The sequence below is a fragment of the Schistocerca nitens genome, chromosome 5 (assembly GCF_023898315.1).
Source record: "Schistocerca nitens isolate TAMUIC-IGC-003100 chromosome 5, iqSchNite1.1, whole genome shotgun sequence".
Lineage (NCBI taxonomy): Eukaryota > Metazoa > Arthropoda > Insecta > Orthoptera > Acrididae > Schistocerca > Schistocerca nitens.
In genome coordinates this window covers 231,279,181-231,297,605 of record NC_064618.1, presented here as the reverse complement: position 1 = coordinate 231,297,605, position 18,425 = coordinate 231,279,181, and the positions used below count along the sequence as shown (strand labels likewise).

The following is an 18,425-nucleotide window of genomic DNA, read 5'->3' as shown; positions in this document are numbered from 1 at the left end:
TGTGTTTGTCCTTAGGATAATTTAGGTTAAGTAGTGTGTAACCTTAGGGGCTGATGACCTTAGCAGTTAAGTCCCGTAAGATTTCACACACATTTGAACATTTTGTTCCGTATCCTCTCATCGATCAACCCCAAGAGTTTGTACACGGCGGACGAATTCACCCTGTATAATATCATGAAATATGTTTCGAGACAATTTTTGGGAAAAGTTGCCACATAACACGAAGAATGGACAGGTAGTTACTGGGTCGCATGTCAGGAGAAACAGGGTGTCAGCCAAAGCATGACAGTCCGTAGAAACAGTGTGAGTAACTGTGCCTTGTGCAGAATGAGCTGGGGCACTGTCATGAGGCGAAAATACCTCCTTTGGATAGCTGTCCACATTGTATCACCTTGATGGCCTCATTGGATATTTCAGTACTATGCTCCTGAGGTATTGTACCCCTTATGGGCATAATCTGTTGGCATCAACCACGGCAGTCCCACAAACAACTCAGTATCAACCTGCCCGATGATGGTTGGGTGGTGAATGGTTGGTCATGAATCCACATGTTACCACTGACTGTTTTGCTTCTTTGTCTTAGGGTCATAATGATACACCTAGCACACGTTCACAGTGATTCAGCATCTGAAAAGTGATCTAGATTGAATATTTTTAGTAACATTTTTGGGAAAAAGAGATCTTGTATGCTATATAAAATTTGAGAAAAAGTAGTGTAGATCGTGACGGTTATTTTACTTAAAATGTATTTGTGCGCACAGGACATTAAATTTGGCTGATACTCGTCAGTGTTCTCGAGAGTTTGTAAGTGAATTCATTGAAGTATATAGAAACCACCCATGTTTGTGGAAGATTGAAAGTAAATAATATAGTGACCGAGACAAAAAGACAGCAGCATACAATGCTCTAATTGAAAAATTGCGGGCAGTTGACCCCTCGGCAAACAGAGAAACGGTAATAAAAAAATAATTTCGTTGCGAACTGGCGAAATTATTTGCGGATGGATGTCGAAACTTATAATTATCTCTTAAAGCTTGTAACCCCTTGTATTATGAGAAAAAATACCTGTATGAGAAGGGCAATTTCTCCTCATGAACGGCTGGCGGTAACATTAATATTCCTAGCTACAGGAAGGAGCTACAAGGATTTGGAATTTTCAACTGCAATATCGAAACAAGCGTTGAGTGAAATAATACCCAACACGTGTGAAGCTATTTACGCTGTCCTGAAGGGTGAGTTCACGAAGGCAAGTCAAGTAAAATGAGTCTGTCAGCGAACTGTTTACCGAAAAGAGTTATCCAAAGTTCAGAAATCTAGAAGATCTGGTGTATAGCAGCCAACGTTATGGTATTTTGATCTGCTTGGCTTTCTTAGCGATCAAGAAACGCCAAGACCAAGCAGGAGTACAATTGAAGATGAAATTGGAGAGTCAATGTGCGAGGAAATGGAACACGAGGTAATGTAAAATAAAACAGGTTCGCCCTGCAACTCTCGCAGTAAATTTACGTGAGAAAACTGCTTTCGCTTTAGCAGCCACTGTCTACACCATTTTGACCGCTTTCTCTGTTTCCTGCGGTTGGTATGAATGTTTTTTGCAACACAACTTGCGAACACAGACCACAACAGTACTTCCTCCATTTCTATATTTAAAAATAACTGAATTAAATTTTTGACGTTTACGGGGAGCATAGTCGCTTGCCACTGATATTTCTTTTCTACACCGACAGATGGCAGGCGAGTAGTAGATTTGGGTTTGTGTCGTGTGAACACACCACATTCGCAGCGATCTTTTGCATGTACAAACATCTGCGCCGATGTCGGCGCAGACAGATCGTTGCGTGTGGAGCGGGCTTCAGTCTCCCTGTCTTATTGTTCCCTCTGAGTTCGTCTACATTTTGTATATTACCCGCTTTTCCTATAGCTTATGCCCTGTATACGCGACGAGAAAGGTGAGAAACACATGTTCCCGGTGCGAAACACATCTCGTGCAGCCACTGACACGTGTCTACAGGCGGCGGCGACCCGGCGGGCCGGACGGGGACGGTGGTGGGCTGGGGGCGCACCGTAGAGGGCGGCGCGCTGTCGTCGGTGGTGCAGGAGGCGCAGGTGCCCATCCTGAGTCTGCAGCAGTGCCGCGCCTCGCGCTACCCGGCCGGCAGGATCACCGACAACATGCTCTGTGCCGGCCAGGGCTCCACGGACTCCTGCCAGGTAAACTACCCACAACACTTCTGACACAAGTCTCCTGCCAGACACACTATCCACAACACTTCTGCCACAAGTCTCCTGCCAGGTACAATACCCACAGTACTACCACCACCACAAGTCTCCTGCCACGTATACTACCCACAACACTTTTACTACACCGCATCGTTCTTATCGTGGTGACCCGCCAGGTTAGCCGAGAGCACTAATGCGCTGCTTCCTGGACTCGGGTATATGCGCCGGCCCCGGATCGAATCCGCCCGGCGGCTTAACGACTGTGGCCGGTGCGCCAGCCAACCTGGATGTGGTTTTTAGGCGGTTTTCCACGTCCCACTAGGTGAATACCGGGCTGGTCCCCATGTTCCGCCTCAGTTACACGGCTCGCAGACATCTGAACACATTTGCACTCTTCCATGGATTACACTGGACACAGACAGTTGGGGTACACTAATTCTGTCCCGGGGGGGGGGGGGGGGGTACGCAGTGGCGACAGGAAGGGCATCCGGCCACCCTTAAATTAACCTTGCCAATTCCGATTACCCATTCCGACCCTGCATCATTGCGGGAAAAAAGGCACAAGTAAAAGAAAGAAAGAAAGAAAGATCGTTCTTATCGTGGTCTTCGCTCTGAAGGGCATGTTCCGAGCAACTCACCAAATCTCTCTGTCTCTGCATAAGTACTGCAACCTACATCTGTGGTCAAGCTCTTTTCTGCCTCTACAAATTTTGTCCTTCATACTTACCGCAGTTCCCAAATTAACTCATCATTGATGACTTAGGATGTGGTGTATCAACTTTAAGGAAAAGTTCTGCCAAAATTTCGTTTCTCCCCGATGCTCAACAGTACCTATTCTTTAGTTATCTGATCTACCCATCTAATTTTCAGCACTGCTGTATAGTATCACACTTCATAAGCTTCTGTTCTGACCTCTTGCCTCTACTGTTTATCATCCATATTTCCCTTCTATGTAACACAGCGTGTCCCAAAAAGTGTACACTCTTTTTATGATTGTAACACTAATATTTAATAAGATACGGGGAAGTTTCAACATCTAGAATATTGCGAACAAATGTAGAAGCCATCCATTTATCGAATATGTTCAAATTGTTGGCCACTGTGGCCCAAACATAGCTGATAACACTGACCAAATGAATCCAACATTGTACTTCACGTGCCCCTAGAGGAAAAAAAAAAAAAAAAAAACCAGTGGGGGGCAAATCTGGTGAGTGCAGAGGGTACTCGGAACAGCACCGTCGTTCTATCTATCTGTCTGGTAGATATTTGTCAAAGTAGACGCTTATATTTCAATTATCATCCTCAGTCACAGCGTGGAGTAATCTAGGAATAAAACTTTTCCATTGAACACGCTTGTTTTGGATCTTCGGTTCACAAGCTACTTGCTGCGCAGACCTTCTAGGAGATTGCTGGAACTTTTCGATGACTTCTCTTTCTCTTGTGGATGATCGTAGCCTTCCTGAATTGTTGTTGTTGGTATCCTGGACAGTTCTTCCGTCGCCAAACTTGTGATGCAGACGAGTAATTGTCAGTCGTGTTGGTGCATCTCGTTGAAACATCATTCTGAACTGACTTTGCACTTCACTTACGTTCTCAGTCTTCAAGTTGTAATTCAGAATGAGCTCTCTTTGCTCAAGGTTCAGCCAGTCTTCAGCCATTTTTCAAGCCAGATTGAGTAATCTGAGTTGAAAACTTCGAGAGATGCTCACTCGACTGGTATGTGTTCATTTTCTGTATGTTTTATTTTCTGGCAGTCGTCTTCTGAATCCCTGGGGAAACCTACAAATAACATTGTATTTAAATTTGATGTTAACAAATTTATCTTTTTTCAGAATCGCTTTTCACGCTGTCAACATTCTGGAGTTTATTAGTTAACCCACCTTGAGTGTTAAGGTGCGATCTGTAATAATTATTTGAGAGAAGGTGAATTTCTTAGCCAAGATCTGTTGTAAACAACATTTACTGCCGATTGCTGGTTTCGATAAGCATGGTTACCATCTTTAGATCTCGATAAAAGGTTATTACAACTAGTATAGGAGACATGTAATAAACTTTTATCGTTATCTGGAGATCACCGTAAACTGGTAATCCACAATCAAGGTTCTTTATAAGCGACTAAGAAGTTCACCTTTTCTCAAATAGCTTATATTCATTCTCTTCAATATCAGTTCTTTTGCTGCCCAAATAGCAAAATTCATTTACTACTTTTAATGTCTCGTTTCCTAATCTAATTAACTTCCTAATCTAATTAATATTTCAAAAATATTAAGAAGCAACGGAAAGAGCTGAAATAGGTTTCAATGAAACAAATCTAATTAAAAAGAGTTTTGCATAAGGTGGAATTTCTCTCCAATTTCACAATGCCACCGAGAAATTGTTTTTATTCTCCATGAACCTTAATTTTCCCCTTTGTTTCTGTTAGTTGCTGCTTGATCTATGTACACAGTGAATAACATTTGTGATAGGTTACAATCATGCTTAACTCCCTTCTTATTTATTGCCGCCCTTTAGTGTCCGACTCTTACGGCACCAGACTGGTTTATATATAGGTTGCTTGTAGCTTTTCGCGCCCATTATCGTATCCCTGGTAATTTTAGAAATTTAAAGAATGCATTTCAATCAACATTGTCAAAAGCTTTTCCTGAATCAATAAATGTGATAAATGTGGTTTTGTTTATTCAAAAATCTTCTAAAATACATTGTAGAGTAAGTATTGTTTTATATGTTCCTACGTGTGTCTTGAACCCAAAGCGATTTTTCTGCACAGGTGCTTCTAACATTCCTTTAGACCTATCGTACATAATTAATGTTAATATTTTGCACCCATGACACAGAGAGAAAAGTTGTCATAATATCCTGTTTTCTGATGGTATCTGTTGTACATTGCTGTTATGTATCGTACAACGCTATTCTGCACTCTGAACGCGTTATCCCAATATGATTACGTAACTCGTTACTGGAGGGAAATATGCAGATGTAGCACAACTACAACGCTTTATTTGCAGGTGTATTTTTTCCAGTTAAGGTTGTGGTCAATCTGTAGTCCCAAAAACTGAACACTCTGTTCTTCTAGAAATAAACTGTTTGGATAGACTGTTCTCAAACAGCGTATGTCTCTATGATAAGTAATATATTTTACAATGTTAATAAATTTTGTCAAAATTTAATGACAATGACGATCACTAAATTTTCAGTTAATAAAGTTCTGTGATTTCCTTTGCTTCGACGCTCTACTGAACATCCAACTGACCTCCTCAAGGCCCCTACACGTTGTCCACCATCAAGATAAATTTATAATACTTTCTTTATTTTTAACATGGATATATAAAGTACAATATTATTATTCTTTCCCTCAAAGACAGGAGACACGAACATGCTAAGAAGAGTTTGGGGAAACATGTCGCACTGCTTACCTTACGTACGCTCCTTTTATCTTATACGGAAGATCCTCCCAGTGGTTAAGAATCTTTCACAGTAACACATTACTCATTTGTGCACTTAGGTATGTGAAAATTTCAACACTCTGAATTGTCGAATAAATCCAAACTCTGGCTATAAGTGCAGCAGTGTAAACCAACAACCGATTGAGACTGCAGAGAAATGTCGCACATATAGAATCAGCTGTCCCTTCAGTGAGTGCAAAAGTCAGTGTTGTGCAACGTTCATTTAATAAAGAACCGTTAAGCGGAGTGAAAACGTTGAAAGAAACGCTAGTTCCTATACTTCACCGATATCAATTATTGCAACGTTACCGTAAGAGAGAGACAGAGAGAGGGGGGGGGGGAGGGGGGGAGATGGACTGGGTAGAAAGATTGATGTCTGAAAGTATTATGTTTGGACAAGTTCCGTTTGAACTTTTTCTACAGTTATTCCGCGTTTGTCAGGTGCAACCGTGCTGGCTGAAGCCTACGTTCGTGAGCGGCGCACTGAACTGAATCTTTTTCCATTTCTATGTCATTTACATTATTCACGTGCTCAAGCCGTTTCCTCCTGTCTGAATCCTCTAGTATGCCGAAACAGCGCTTTCCTAGAAGTCTATCCTCTCCGCCGGCAATTCTAAGGATCCCTTCAGCTCCACCTCACTCATCTCTCCTCTCTCCAGTTGCTGCTTAACATAAACCTGACCAAAACCCTGGTAATAATTACAGGTAAACCAAATGCAGTTTTTGTCTCCATGACACCTTCCTTATCAAATATGACCGCCGCACATAGTGAAGTACTCTGTCTAATCCACGACAGTAAATTAACATGGAAACCCCACCTACTAACTATCCAACGAAAAGGCACAACTGATCAAAATTCCGAAGATTAAGACTGCATCCCTCCCCCATCCCCCATTCTTACAAATCCTTGATCTGTCCCATTCTGTGGTATGCTTCTGTAGTCTGTATATCGTCTTCACCAGACTTCTGTCTTCAAATCCTTGAGCGCCAAGCACCCCGCTTGTTTTCCGCACACAGTACTCATATCTGTACGAATCTTTTACCAACTCATCACTTTCCTCTTCCCCTTCACACACACACTCAACACCTGTTTTATGCTGTGCATCCCGCATACTCCACTCCAAAACCCCATTTCTTCCCTTTTAATTTCGAATATTCGAATACAGTCACGCCTATAGTAGTACATGCCACCAAACCTACATCTACATATTTCCTTACCCTCTCCCTGCCGGTCGCGGTGGTCTAGCGTTTCTAGGCGCCCAGTGCGGAGCCGCGCGACTGCTACGGTCGCAGGTTCGAATCCTGCCTCGGGCATGGATGTGTGTGATGTCCTTTGGTTAGTTAGGTTTAAGTAGTTCTAAGTTCTAGGGGACTGATGACCATAGATGTTAAGTCCTATAGTGCTCAGAGTCATTTGAACCATTTGAACCCTCTCCCAATGCAATTTTAACAGACACACCCTGACAATGAAATCTGTCCTGGTATTTACCCTAATGACCAGATCTAAGCCCCAAATGTGCTCCCTCTTCTGTTCCTGCCCTCATCTCCTCATATCCAAACCTGTCGTCCATCGTAGTTATACCTATCCCAGATCCCATGTTTCCCAACCAATATCCCCCCACCCCGCCCCACATACCACATCCATTCCCAAATGCAAGCTGTGCTGCTCCATGCACACAGAGCACCTTACACTACCAGAACCACCCAATTTGTTCTCTCGCAAACTGCCCCCTCACATTGCATATCATTCCAGCTTTAGTGCAGCAGAGTGCTTCATCAGTTTTAAGTTAAGTTTCATCAGTGTGCACTAAACAGTTAATTAATTTTGAAAGCCATGGAATTTCATTACCTCTTCTACTGTTTTAAACTATTTATATTAATAAAAATGGTTCTGACTGAAATGTGCCGTGTCTTACCTCTGCCAGCCAACGAAAAACAATAATGGACAAAAAGAAAGATGAATGACAAGTGTGATGGTTTGGCGTACTGTAATGGTACAGAACTTCATCTCGACATATACGTATTGAGGACTATCTGAATAGCGACTGGTACGTCATATTATTTTGGAGCTATACTTCTCCTAATGCTTTTCTCCAGCACGCCATTGTGCGGTCCCTTATAGAGAAAAATGTGGAAAACTTCAAGAACTGCCTTACAGGCCTGCACGTTATCCCGGGTTGTCTCTGACGCTGAGAGTACAGTCGTGGACAAAACGAGCGAGACCCCTCGCTTTTTCGTTATGCTGATCTGTACAGCTTTAGAGTCTGCTACACAGCATAACAGGCAAGGCGACGAAGTGCTACCAACATACTATGCACTGGTGTGAAATTGAAAAACTATCCGAACTTTGTCAGACTGTTTTCAATCATGTCTAAGACTATATTAATGCTGATTAGTGTGTTAAATACAACACGTAATTATAAGATATAAATGAAAGAAGAAACGCTAATTAGTATGAACTGTACTAATAAAAATAAATTCAGCTTATCGAGATAACACAATTGTTTTAGTAAGAGAAACTACCCCAGATCGATACGATTTTGCAAAATATTATGCACATTCGACCGCGAAACGGTCTGTATCAATGTTCAGACCAGTCATACTGGATTAATGTACATAATATTTTGCTAATTCGTAACGATCTGGGGTAATTTGTCTTACTAAAACAGTTATGTTATCTAGATAAGCTGAATTTATTTTTATTAGTACAGTTCATACTAATTAGAGTTTCTTCTTTCATTTATATCTTATACTTACGTGTTGTGTTAACACACTAATCAGCATTAATATAGTCTTAGACATGATTAAAAACAGTCTGACAAAGTTCGGATAGTTTCTCAATTTCACGCCTGTGCATAGTATGTTGGTAGCACTTCGTCGCCTTGCCTGCTATGCTGTGTAGTAGACTTCATAGCTGTGCGGATCAACATAACGAAAAGGCAAGAGGTCTCGCTCGTTTTGTCCACGACTGTACATGCGTGAAACCCTAGTGGTTGGCATGTTGTTTGGCACGGTTCTCCAAAAACGTGTTAGTGAACTCGTACAGAAACTTCGTGGAAATGTATTGCAAAGAACATATTCAGAGACCTTTTCAAACCACGCATGACATAATTGTAGCTCGAGGGGATTCACACCTTACTGAATTCTCAAACTCAGGTCTCATATACAGTTGTGAGTGGACTGGTGTCTTATTCTTTGATAAGAGATTACATTTTACATTGTTCTCCAATTGCAACGTATGCTAAAATAACTGTGAAGTGTGCACTAAACATGTTTATTTCTGTTGACAGGGGGACAGTGGAGGTCCGCTGCTAGTGACCAGAACTGACGATCGTCATGAAATAGTTGGTAAGTGACAAAGCATATTTTGAGAGGGTAAATATCTACCGTAGCTGATAGAGGCAAGACAACTGCAGTTCCTTAGCGGGTGCGAAATGTATGTTAGTATTGAAAAGCTTGGTAACCCAAGTAGAAGCATCACAGTGTTACTTGATGCGTTGCAGGGTTTATACAAATGAACAGAACTCAAGTTAAACAGCAATTACATTTTCTTTACGAGTACAGATACTTAACCTCGCGAAATTTGGCGAGAGAGGGTGTTTGCAGAGGAGAACGTAAAATTACTGAGAATATGATTCTATAACAAGACATTTGCGAGACTTGTTTTAGGAAGACACGTTCCATTGTTGCACTTTGTGTTAATTTTATTTATTTATCTCTCATTGTGTGCTATCAATTTCGCTGTAGCAACCTCTGTCTCAAGCTATCGTTCCTTCCATCAGCCAAGCAGTCAGTCTGGGATCCGGCACCAACATCGGTTATAGCCAAACAGATATTGTTTCTTCCTGCAGGAAGACTCTTTTCCTATCTCTGTGGCAAGTGGATTCAAGTGAACCATAACAAAGGAACACGGCACACTTCATACCGAACAGCTAGTAGTCATTACAGATGATGAGAGTCTACCGAGGTTGGTGTACTACAGCATCTTCAATTTTGTATGAATTCCCTTTTCAATATTCTGAATCACTCATGCTCGTACTGAAAGAAACTTGTAGTGACTATAGAGCATTTGTGTTAGACAACGGCTGGGGCCCTGATTCCCTGCTTATTGCGAACAGCTGCATTGACCAATATGCTGTCAGCATCCCTGATCCAAACTTTCGTGTCACTGATGTTTCCACCTGTAAATACATTTGTACTGCTACCAATTCATGTCACTGAATCTTCTATACTGATGAACATTTTGAACAAATTGACAGTGTTGTCATTAGGAGTCCCCTCTGGCCTCTGCTAGTAAACATTTTTATAAAAGACTCTCATAAAGGATTATCCGGATTTGCGGAAAGCTAGAGTCTACTGAAAACCTTGGCAAGGGGGCAAAGCCTACACTGGTATGCCACAGGCAGAGTGTATGAAAGGTGCTTGGAACATGATCACCACACTCGCCTTTCGCAGCCCAAGAATTCAGCTATAGCTGGCGTTGTATCTTCGTAGGGCATTCTACGGCTTACTCTTCCATAACGAGATCGTTCTTGGCTTCGGTTATCATGGAAACTGTGAAAATACGTTTGGTAGAACATCTTATTTATCGAACTGGGTTGGTAAGTTGTGTTTCGGGGACTATTTTTTTAATATATTCGGAAAGAAAACAAATTACGCCTAATGACACGTTTTGCTACAGTTAGTTTCATGAAAACTGTTTGATAATAGTAATTTAAAACATGAGAATAGTTTACGATCTCACCAAAGAGATTTGTAAGAAAAACCGCATTGTTAAAGTGACCACTGCATATGCTTAACATAAAACGGAACGCATCTGCTCTAAGACTTATTACGTAATTACGTTCGAAAAAGGCGATACACAGGGTGTCCCACAAATGCTGCGACAGACCGCTATGTGATAAGGTGACCATATTTTCTACACTCAAATTCGGGACATTAACATATTTCCTAGGCCCAAATCCGGGACACATTAAAAATTTTGCAAAATAGGCTATTTTTATTTATTTATTTATTATATGAGAAGGTTTCAATTAAATGTAATAAATACAAAATATCAATTAAATTTGTTACAAAGAAAAGCACATTTACATTTTATTAATAACTTCTAAGATGAATGAGTGTGACCAGGCCACTGTATTTATCAGTGCTGTGAATTTTCTTTATCAAGTCTGTATTTTTCAACAACATATGAAAAAACTCGACACCAGTTTCATCATAATTTATTCTACTTCCTAACATTGCTTTCATGATTTCTTCAGCCAACTGTGTTTTGTCACTTGTCCATATATTGTTCATGTGGGAAGATACCCTTTCAGTAGCAGCATTAGTGCCAGGAAGGCAGAAAAGAAACTCCACTAGCTTGAGTACATTTCAGAATGGCACATGATTTTGGCTGAAATGAGAAATCATCTCAACCCATCTTTGACATGGAACAGTGTTGTTAGCAGTCCATTCAATTATTTTCTCAGTGGTTACAAACTGTTTGACACTGACATACTCATCATACATTACATTTTCTGCAAACTGAACATATGGCACAGTTTCGCTAACTAGAGAAGAAGTTTTTTCAATGTCATCCCATACAGGTATTTGATTCAAGGTAACCCAGTTGTAGCAGTCTAAGTTCTGGAAACTTTTTTCAGCCACTTTTTTAAGTAGGATAGAGCAGTTTCATAGAAAAATAATACAGCACCATGAAAACTCTTTACCTCTCCTGGAAGCAGACCTACCTCTGTTTCAAGAGTTTCAAGAATTGCTTTAACTCTTGAGGGAAGGAACTGGTCTTCAATTTTAGACGGCAATGTAGTTTTCAAATTACTAATACAATCAGCCACTTCAAATATAGTGACTGCCTGTCCTTCAACTTTTTTAACTGCTTCATGAAATGATGAAGCCTGACTGTGAACAAAATATAGCCATATTTCAGACAAAGGGTTTTGAAAGAAGTTTGGATGTAACAATGGACACTTATTTTGAGATTGGAAGTATGATTTTAGTGGTTTAAACATTTTTATGACTCGCTCAACAGCAGGCAACAGTGCTAACCATCTTGTTTGAGCATAACCCAAAATCATTGCAAAATCTGTTTCAACAAAGCTGCAAAAGTACTTCAGAATTTCAAGTCTCACAGTGTATGATTTGAAATACATAAATATTTTGGAAACTACCATTTCTGTATCTACAGGCAAAATATCAGTAGCTGCTCGAACAGTATTATGCAGTATATGAGCAGCACAACCAACCCCTGTCAGTCTATGACCGAGTTCCACTTGTAGTTTAGTAAAAACCTTATTCTGACCTTTCCTTTCAGCGCCTCCAAAATTGCAATTAGTGTTATCAGCACACAGTCCTACAACTTTTTCTTCTAGGCTGTTTTTTTCTGAGGCAGTCTGTTAAAAAGCCACTCACAATAGTAGATGTTTCCCTAGGCAACGATTTTAATTGTAATAATATTACTTTTACACCAGTTTTGTAATCAAAATATCTGACGACCGATAGGGGTGAAATGAATGTCTAATTCGGAACAAATTGGGTCATGATTGTTAATTTCGGGACAAACAGGTGTCCCGAATTACCTTTGAAAAAATTCGGGACAGACACACAAAAATCGGGACTGTCCCGAAAAAAACGGGACGGATAGTCACCTTATATGTGAGGCAGGTCACAACATAAGGTATGAGAACTGTATAGCGACCTATGGCTGCAAACGTCGTCGTACGCCGCTAGGGGGTGCTGTACACGAGACTACAGGACGGGAACGTGAGGATTTCGGTACACAGACGATGAGCTTGCATATACGCACTTTTGTATGCAATAGCTGAGTTCAATGGGCAAGTCGTTTGACGTATTAATCGACAACGTTTCCCATGCAGACATCAACTGCACCAGGATTTGTTTGCCAGTCTGCATCGAAATTTGTGTGATTATAGGTCATTAGGAAGTGGCAGGGATAGTGAGAGCACACCGCGATCGGCGCGTTCGGTCGTTAAGGAAGAAAGTGTGTTGGATGCCGTGGTGCCCAATCCAAACACCAACATACGTGCCATTATCTCGGATTTTAAATGTCTCGCTGCAGTGTGCAGAGCGTTTTCGTCGCCGAATCCTTACAAGCCTTTCATCTCCAAAGGGTATAGTTTTTACATCGTGATGACCATTCTACACGTGTGCGTTTCGCACAGCGGTTTTTGCAACAAACTGGCCGAGTTGTGTATTTCCCAAGTTACGTGTTGTTCACTGATAAGGCAACATTCACTAGACATGGCGTAATCAATCATCACAACGAGAGGAGCGATGTTCTTGAGGACAATATTATGGAAATGGAAGAAGAGGTAGATGAAGATGAAATGGGAGATACTATACTGCGTGAAGAGTTTGACAGAGCACTGAAAGACCTAAGTCGAAACAAGGCCCCGGGAGTAAACAACATTCCAATAGAACTACTGACAGCTTTGAGAGAGACAGACCTAACAATACTCTACCATCTGGTGAGCAAGATGTATGAGACAGGCTAAATTCCCTCAGACTTCAAGAAGAATGTAATCATTCCAATCCCAAAAAAAGCTGGTGTAGACAGATGTGAAAATTACCGAACTATCAGTTTAATAAGTCACAGCTGCAAAATACTAAAGCGAATTCTTTACAGACGAATGGAAAAACTGGTAGAAGCTGACCTCGGGGAAGATCAGATTGGATTCCGTAGTAATGTTGGAACACGTGAGGCAATACTGACCCTACGACTTATCTTAGAAGAAAAATTAAGGAAAGGCAAACCTACGTTTGTAGCATTTGTAGACTTAGAGAAAGCTTTTGACAATGTTGACTGGAATACTCTCTTCCAAATTCTGAAGTGCCATGGGTCCAATACAGGGAGCGAAAGGCTATTTACAATTTGTACAGAAACCAGATGGCAGTTATAAGAGTCGAAGGACATGGAAGGGAAGCAGTGGTTGGGAAGGGAGTGGGACAGGGTTTTAGCCTCTCCCCAATGCTATTCAATCCGTATATTGAGCAAGCAGTAAAGGAAACAAAAGAAAAGTTCGGAGTAGGTATTAAAATCCATGGAGAAGAAATAAAAACTTTGAGGTTTGCCGATGACATTGTACTTCTGTCAGAGACAGGAAAGAACCTGGAAGAGCAGTTGAACGGAATGGACAGTGTCTTGAAAGGAGGGTATAAGATGAACATCAACAATAGCAAAACGAGGATAATGGAATGTAGTCGAATTAAATCGGGTGATACTGAGGGAATTAGATTAGGAAATGAGACACTTAAAGTAGTAAAGGAGTTTTGCTATTTGGGGAGCAAAATAACTGATGATGGTCGAAGTAGAGAGGATATAAAATGTAGCGGTTCTGAAGAAGAAAAATTTGTTAACATCGAGTATAGATTTAAGTGTCAGGAAGTCGTTTCTGAAAGAATTTGTATAGAGTGTAGTCATGTATGGAAGTGAAACATAGACGATAAATAGTTTGGACAAGAAGAGAATAGAAGCTTTCGAAATGTGGTGCTACAGAAGAATGCTGAAGATTAGATGGGTAGATCACGTAACTAATGAGGAGATATTGAATAGAATTGGGGAGAAGAGGAGTTTGTGGCACAACTTGACAAGAAGAAGGGATCGGTTGGTAGGACATGTTCTGAGGCATCAAGGGATCACCAGTTTAGTATTGGAGGGCAGAGTGGAGGGTAAAAATCGTAGAGGGAGACCAAGAGATGAATATACTAAGCAGATTCAGAAGGATGTAGGCAGTAGTAGGTACTGGGAGATGACGAAGCTTGCACAGGATAGAGTAGCATGGAGAGCTGCATCAAACCAGTCTCAGAACTGAAGACCACAACAACAACAACATGTGTTGTTCACGGCTGGGGCTCTGAGCACTATGGGACTTAACATCTATGGTCATCAGTCCCCTAGAACTTAGAACTACTTAAACCTAACTAACCTAAGGACATCACACACAACACCCAGCCATCACGAGGCAGAGAAAATCCCTGATCCCGCCGGGAATCGAACCCGGGAACACGGGCGTGGGAAGCGAGAACGCTACCGCACGACCACGAGATGCGGGCATGTTGTTCACTGATAAGGCAACATTCACTAGACATGGCGTAATCAATCATCACAACGAACATTTGTGACCACCAGAAAATCCCCGTGGTTTGCGACACCGAGCGGTACAACGTCACTTCAATTCACAGTTATGTGTGGTCGGGTTTGGTCGCCAACTACTTAGATCGGTCGTAATTTTTACTATCCCGATTGACCATCGCGATTTGTCAGATCTCTCTGAAGCAGATTCTTCTCGGCAGTTTGAAGATGCTCCAGAAAATCTGAGGCGCAGCACGTGGCTCCAACATGATAGAGCGCCTGCTTATTTTGGACTGGCTGTTTCTAGGCATGGGAACAGGTCATTCCCGCATTGGTGGATTGGGCATTGTGGAATGGTCCCCTGGTCCATACGCTCTCCGGATTTATTGAACCTAGAATTTTTTTGTGTGCAGAGCCCTGAAATCCCTCCTGTATCGCGATCCTGCGGAGTCTGAAATGGATCTCGTCGCAAGAAGCGTCTGCGCAGCAACTACAATGGAAGAACTGTCGGTGTGTTCTAGCGTGTCTGGCAGTCATGCTTCGTCGGTGTCTGGCATTCATGGCGTCTGATGGGGTAAACTCCGAGCACCTGTTGTAACGTTAGAGCTATATTCATGTCGTACATGTACACCATGAGTACTCATTATATCCAATAAATGTTTCCAGTGAATCACTCTGTTCTTTCCTTTCCGATCTTCGACCTCTGTTGCCACTTACCCTTGACATTTGTGGCCATGGGTTGCTGTGCAATTCTCAATCCTTAAGATGTGCCCCACCTCCACTAGAAGTTAGTTGCAACATCTGGGACACCCTGAATATCCCAAATTATTTGATAATTAGTAAGACATTGAGAACATGATCCATGTAACATGACCATAACTATGTGAAGTGAAACTGTTTGCTGTGAGTGTGATTGTGTTGCAGGCGTGGTATCGTGGGGCTTGGGCTGTGGACGGCCTGGCTACCCGGGCGTGTACACGAGGGTGTCCCGCTACCTGGACTGGGTGCGCGGCAACATGAGGGACACCTGCGACTGCAACTACAGGTGACAGCGCCCTGTCAACAAGGGCACCGGCGAGGGTCATCGGGAAGGAGACAACACACCATGCACAACGGACTTCGCTGTGAGTTGCATCGGTGTCTTGGAGTAGAGGACTCGACACCCCCCACCAGTACAAGAACTTTGTCCGCAGCTCGCGGTCTAGTGGCTAGAGTTGCTGCCTCTGGATCACGGGGTTCCGGGTTCGATTCCCCGCCGTGTTGGGGATTTTTCTCTGCCCCGGGACTGCCTGTCTGTGTTGTCCTCATCATTTCGTCATCACCATCATCATCTTTCGTGAAAGTGGCTAGATTGGATTGTGTAAAAACTGGACTGTGAAAATTGGGACTTTGTACGGGCGCTGAGGACCGCGCAGCTGAGCAGCCCCCAAAGCAAAACATCATCAGTACAAAAACTTCTATAACCGTTCATTGAGATCACTCACTACGAACTGCTGACACGATGCTGACAGCTCGATGCCAAAGGAGCAAGACAGAATTTTGTCACTGCTGCTGTTACAGTCTCCAGTGTTGTCATCCAAAAACAGACTTTTGTCCTGTTGGATTGTTCTCGGACGTTCAGCATCAGAAAACACGTGAAATAGGAAAACGAAGGAAGATTTTTATTCATATCGGAGAAACACTTCCTCGTTGTCAGTTAACTTAATTTTTTTATGTTGCTTAAGAGGCCACAAGGAACTTTTACTTTTTTTATTTTAAATAGAGAAACATGTTTCAGTACACTTAATCAAAACAAGGCTGACCTCCCACTACGTATCAGGAAATCCATTGGTATAAAAGTGGGTTTCAGCCTTTGACTGTGATAACGGAATTCATCTTCCTTCCACAAGAAAAAATAATGCACTCTTAAGAAGAAAGTCTTACATTCCTCTTACTAATAAAAAAATTGAACTTATAAAGAACTGTCAAATTTCTGTGACACTTATTACAAAAATATCAATGCATTGTGCTTCCATCCAGCAAGTATATGTTTTCAATGGTGGAAAAGAAGCATCGACAGTTTTGTAAGTCTCGTTTTATAAAACCAGAATAAAATTTCTGCATAACCTCTTTTTTCTTTTTTACCTGGTATTAGAAAATCTGTGTCTCTCATATTAAACATCAGGCTAATAAAGCTGCAAAAACTCGCCTGTATCAATTTATCGCTTGACAACCGTCGATCTACAGTAAGTTTTCCGTGGCTCCCATCATTCATATCATACGAATGCTAGGATGGGTCCTCCAACAAGATCACGGACAGTCCCCCCACATTCCTCTTCTCCAGTATCTGTCTAACAAGAAGCCGTGCTAGAGCTCCGATTCCAACTACTTTAGATGATGTCAGTGGGACGTTAAAAAATATTCCTGCCTTTGTACTTCGAAATACTAGTTGCATTTTTCGGTGCCTTATTCGAGTTCTGTAGTAGTTCCCGCAGTACGTGTCCTGATCGAACTATAATACCAGCCTACACCAATAATACAATGAAATTACTGCTCGAAAACATGTTTATTTACCCAGATATTGTTTTGAACACAGCTAACGTACGAGTACAAACTGAAAACTTCAAGATTCATAAAAAAGGTACTTGATCGTAATAAAGTTATAATGGGGTAACATTTCATGAGAGTATTCATCTTCTTTCCCCCTCCCATTTCAGTCTGGACAACATCCGCTTACCATACTTGCTACTCTGTTCTTGGGATCACTTCGTTGGTCGATTAGATTCGTAAAAACACTGTGTGAGTGTGTAAATCCCCATTTTGTCACACATTTTTGCCACTGTTTGTCAGTAACATACTGTCTCAGTAGAGTTTATTATAAAGGGCAATCAAAAAGTTTGTGTTCGAAGGTCGTACAGTCCAGAATCGGTATTCCAATCAGGCAAAATCGCCTTGAGCAATGAGGCACTCGTTCCACTGATGCAACAGGTTGAAGATGCCCGTTTGGTAAAACACCGTGTCCTGCTGCATCAAGAAGTCCGTAACTGCCTGCAGAGCATCCTCGTCAGAAAGAAATCGTCGACCGTTCAAGGCCTTTTTTTTATGGGACCGAAGGCGAGACAGTTGCAGAGAGAAGATAAGGACTATAGGGCGGATACTGGTGAGTCCACCACATGTGTTGGCGTAACTTCAGCGTTACGACATTTGCCATATGGGCACATACGTTATCATGAAGCAGCAACACCCCTTGGCACTCCATTTCACTTGGTGGCTTTTTATAGACATGCTGCCCCCTACACATTCGTCATTCTCCAATGGATGCCCGCCGGTGTTTGTCATTCGGCAACAAAGGGAAGAATAACAGCACGCTGGTCTTGTTTGGACGCATCTGGTGATAATGCCGCCATAATTCACGTTTCCGCATTTACCGCGCACAAGTCAGAAAGAGACGAATGCCCCTCTAGACCGTTGCCTACATATAGCTGCTTCCACACCCACATCGGAGTCGTGCTGCGTAGCATAAACGCTGCAGCAACGCCCTCAAACGAAAACGTTTTGCTCTGCCCTTATAGTTACACTTTTCTTGTGACATACATCCTCCTTATGAGTCTTTAGCAGCACATCTCTCCTATGTCTCCATAAAACTGCAGTGCATCTCCCCTGTGACTTCACAAAACTTTTTTTATACTTCT

The 18,425-nt window shown here is 41.9% G+C and overlaps 1 protein-coding gene across 1 annotated transcript in view; it reads left to right on the top strand.

Annotated features, from left to right (window-relative positions):
* LOC126259445 (trypsin-1-like) overlaps positions 1-16,879 on the top strand; it is a 118,583-nt gene extending 101,704 nt beyond the window's left edge. Inside the window, exons 5-7 of the mRNA XM_049956262.1 lie at positions 2,012-2,211; positions 8,954-9,011; positions 15,679-16,879. Coding sequence (XP_049812219.1) covers positions 2,012-2,211; positions 8,954-9,011; positions 15,679-15,803 — 383 coding nt within the window. The 3' untranslated portion in view covers positions 15,804-16,879. The remainder of the gene's footprint in view (positions 1-2,011; positions 2,212-8,953; positions 9,012-15,678) is intronic.
* Positions 16,880-18,425: the final 1,546 nt, after the last annotated feature.